At 42.9% G+C, this 4,312-nt stretch overlaps 1 protein-coding gene across 1 annotated transcript in view; it reads right to left on the bottom strand.

Annotated features, from left to right (window-relative positions):
• The window catches only part of LOC126513419 (complement C5), a 114,010-nt gene extending 110,900 nt beyond the window's left edge, over positions 1–3,110 (bottom strand). The window contains exons 1-2 of the mRNA XM_050161782.1: positions 2,970–3,110; positions 383–575 (exon numbers count right to left, since the gene is read on the bottom strand). Coding sequence (XP_050017739.1) covers positions 383–575; positions 2,970–3,049 — 273 coding nt within the window. The 5' untranslated portion in view covers positions 3,050–3,110. The remainder of the gene's footprint in view (positions 1–382; positions 576–2,969) is intronic.
• Positions 3,111–4,312: the final 1,202 nt, after the last annotated feature.

The following is a 4,312-nucleotide window of genomic DNA, read 5'->3' as shown; positions in this document are numbered from 1 at the left end:
GCTGGCTGCAGCAGTCAGCAGTCCCCCAGCATGGGAACTCTGTGTACAACTGGGGAATACTGAGCCTTAGCAAATACTCAACAGCCCGTGTGCACATTCAGTTAGCAGTTCCCTTTTCTAACTTCACCTCAGGATATTTCCTGTTCATCTCCAAATGTTTTCACAGAGAATAGTTTATTTTTAAGGATGTGGGCATGGCACTCTTGGCTCAAAATCAAATGTAATTTTCTGCAGAGTTTGGGGTTTCACTCATCACTCCCCCTGTTACCATCTCACAACCACACAGCTATGGAGCAACAGTAACGACTACAGTTTTATGAAGATTCAACCTTTGCACAAATTTTCCCAAAAACATGTAAAGAAATGAAGAATAAATACATACTGTTAACATTGCTGAGTTTTGGAATTTATTTTCTGGAGATAAATTAACATAGCCTGAAGAGTAGGTCAGTTTTTTATCGGGATAGCTTCTTATAGAGATTGTTGCATCGAATGCTTCAGTGTAGCCATGGGCTTGAATTACAACATTTTCAGATGCTCCAACCTGAAAGACTTTGGGTGCTGAAATGACGTAGCTGTTGAAACAGTAAAAGAAATGATTTGTTAGTTTTTTTAGGTTTTCTTACACTTCTGGTATTTTTTCTTTCACTCAAGATTAACTTTAAAACGTATTTTAAGCCTGATGGTGGTGGTATATACCTTTAATCCCAAACGCAGGAGGTAGAGGAAGGTGTTTCTCTGAGTTTGAGGCCAGCCTGGTCTACAGAGTTAGTTCCAGAACAGCCAGGGCTACACAGAGAAACATCATGTTTCAAAAAAACTCAAACAAAAAAATATATTTTGAAAGTCAAAATTTATTATGATGGAAAACTTAACTTTTCCAGCATGAAACAGGTTGTAATTGAACCCCAGCAACAGCAAAGATATTAGTGTCCATTTAGAAAGGCAGTAATCGAGATATAAAGGCACCAAGAACAATGGCCTGAGTTTGATCCCAGAAACCCACATAGTAGAGGGTGAGAACTGACTCTTAGAAGGTGCCCTTTGAGCTCCCCACATTTGTGGTGTAATGGGCACACCTACCCCTGTCTATACACAAATAAATACATATTTTAAAATGCTGGCTGTGGGGCTTCCCTTCAGATGAACTTTGGTCCGTATTGGGACATCAGCAATGCAGTCTGCGCGTGTGAGGAAATTTCATCTTGTGTATGTTCTCTGCACTCTCAGAAGCTCAGGCCGCTGAGCTTGCACAGGAAGGTATCACTGGGTTGTTTCTGTTTTCTCTGCAGACGTGTGCACGGCATCCCCTCTTTTCCTCCAGGCTCTATATGCACATCACCAATGTCCGAGAATCTTATCAGTCCTTAGTCATAAGCACGGGTCTTAGGTCCTGTGCTCTCTGGCTGCTTTCTTCACTTTCCGGAAACTGCCTTCTTATTAATTTGTCTGTAACTGGCTCATTCGCTCCTTCATTAGCTCATTCATTCCTTCTTTGGCTCATTTGTTCCTCATTGGCTCATTCATTCCTTCATTGGCTCATTTGTTCCTTCATTGGTTCATTAATTTTCATAGGCTCACTCATTCATTATCTGATTCTTCAGATAGAATTCAAGCTCTAGAAACATCTTTTCCTGCCCTCAGAACTCATTACTAAATTGGTGTCATGACAGATGACTTCATTGTCCTCTTTCTTAGACTTAAAATGCCTCAGAGCTTAGCAAATACATTTGGCCAGCTGTGCCTATGCTGGTTGCAGGGAGGGTTAACTAAGGCACGCCATCCACATGAATGTGGATAAGGACAACGTCCCTGAGATCACCACGTGCAATGGGGTTCGGGGTTACAGGGGAGTTGAACTTGAGAGCAAGCATTCTCTCTTTACTCCTGAGCTGCCCCATAGGAGCTGTCCTGCCTGTTACACCCTTCCTGGGATGGTGGGCTAAAACCTCTGACATCTGAGCACAATTCATTCCTCATTTAAGTGGCCTTTTCCAGTATTTTGTCACAGTGGCAGAAACCCAACTAGTATGAGAATCAATCGAAGTGATCAACCACTGTGCTGTCATGGCACACTTCCTCATGGTCTGGGAGAGAGGAAAGACTTTCATAGCGTGGGCCAATGGGGTAGAGCAGAAGACTCTGAATATCCCTGGACAAGAATCATGATAGTCCAGGTCCCGGGGTTTAATCTGGATATCCCTGTGCTGAAATTGTTAGTCTGTCAAAACAGAATATTAAAGATAGCTAAGGTAGTGGGGTGAATGTGGCCTTGCAGTGAAATCTCAGAGTAGACGCATGTGCAAGTATTAGCCCACATTTCATTTACACTTGTATTTCCACAGATGCATGTGTGACAAAGACGGGGGAATTGATGTGCTAAAAAGGAGAGCACAGTAAAAGTCCTCTCTTCTAGCAGTGTGACCTTTGGCCAGTCACTTCTGTCTGGGTTTCCTGTCATATGTGGACTGAGCAGGCTCTGTTTTATTAACAAAGGCCTAGAGTACCAACTAGCGGGGGCAGAAGGCAGAGGTACACGTGGGCATATGAGCTTAGTCAAGCCTAGGCAACATGGTGAAAACAAACAACAGAAAAGACTAAGTTCAGTGGGGTAGCATTCGGTTAACCTCCAATCCTAAGATATCTGCCCAGAATAGCCCCATTTACAAGGAAGGGATTACAAGTAGGTAAAAACTGGCAATATAATTGATTATCTTGGTTTTACTGTGCACTTCCGCTGACTAGGAAATGAATAATCATCTCTGTCATTGTTACAGGTAGCCGTCCTATGGGATCAGTTGTGTTGTTAGCCACTCACCAAATACCCACGGCTCTCATGGTCAGCTGAGACTACCCACTCATTATATTAGGAGCAGACAGTTATTATCAAATCAATACACCCCAAGTCTCCTTTTCACTCACCACAGGTAAGACGCCCAGGAAAGGGAAGATGGCTCATTTTTACTTACGTTTGTTCCTGTCCCCAAGTTTTGCCCAGGAAAATTAAAAAGCAAAGTGCTCCCCAAAGGCCCATGGCAGAAAGTAGCATAAACCCATGAGCCCGACCTTCTTGAAGCTACTTTTAAGTAAACTGGGTTGAAGAGTTTGGGTAAATTAGTTTTCTGGTTAATTATTAATGTCAGAGAAAAAGATCTCTGAGTGAGAAAGTTAAAATCAGGAATGGACACATGAGGGTGTTTCAATGAAAACAAAACATGTTTTACCATCCTGTCATGCCCATTAATAAAGGCAGGGGTGTTTGACATCACCTTAGACCCAGGGACTTGTTTTTATGAGTACAAGTAAAAGGGTCCTAACCTGAGTGCTTGCCACAGTGCAGGAAGGCTCACTGCTGGGAGCCAGGAGCTGCTTTCCTCTGACTTTCTTCTTTTGGCCAGGTCCTTTGTGCTGACCCCTGCCACCTTCAAACTTGATTCTGGCAGGTTTCATTTGTCTCTGAGATTGACGGAAGCCTCGCCTGGATTTCATTTTAAATGCGTGGTTTTAGAATGAGTTTGTCCGGCTTTTAAGTCCAACACTCAGGAGGCAGAGGCAGACAGATTTCAGTGAGTTCAAGGCCAGCCTGGTCTACAGAACAAGTTCCAGGACAGGCAAGGATTCACAGAGAAACCCTCTCTTGGAAAACCTAATAAATAAAAGATAGATGACAGACAGACAGACAGACAAATAGATAGATGGACGGACAGACAGACGGATGGATGTACAGAGATACAGACATATAGCTGTATGTATGTATATAAGGACTAGATCCAGGGTCCATCCCAGTCTAGAGAAGAAGCAGTGCAGTAGATGGAAAAGGGTTGTATCAGCATGGAAATCCTGTAGACCTGGCTGGCTTTGAACTCAGCGTTGAATGTTCTGTGCCTCCAGAGTGCTGGGATTTGAGCAAGTCCAACTACATCTCGCAAGTTGATTTTCAAGACTCATTTCCAATTAAGTAAATTTAAGCAAAAGATAACTTTTAGAAATTTCATTAAATTTACATTTACATATTGTGTTTATTAGAAAATTGATTTAGATTTTCTTTTGTTAATCATTTGTACATTTGTATGATCTGTGTTGTATTTCATGGTAACAACAGAAATGCCCGGGAGCTGGATTGTATATCAGTTGGTAGAGGCCTGCTGAGCATGCTCAGGCCTGGGTTGGGCCCCAGCCAAACACGACTGTCAGGTGTGATAGAGTACACCTGTAGTCACAGCACTCGGGAGGTAGAGGCAGGAGGATTGGAAATTGTAGGTCATCCTCAGACACTAGTGAGTTTGAGACCATCCTGGGCGACATGAGACCC

The sequence above is a fragment of the Alexandromys fortis genome, unplaced genomic scaffold, assembly GCF_014885135.2.
Source record: "Alexandromys fortis isolate MF-2015 unplaced genomic scaffold, M_Fortis_MF-2015_v1.1 scaffold_74, whole genome shotgun sequence".
Classification (NCBI taxonomy): domain Eukaryota; kingdom Metazoa; phylum Chordata; class Mammalia; order Rodentia; family Cricetidae; genus Alexandromys; species Alexandromys fortis.
This window is presented reverse-complemented; position numbering and strand designations above follow the sequence as displayed.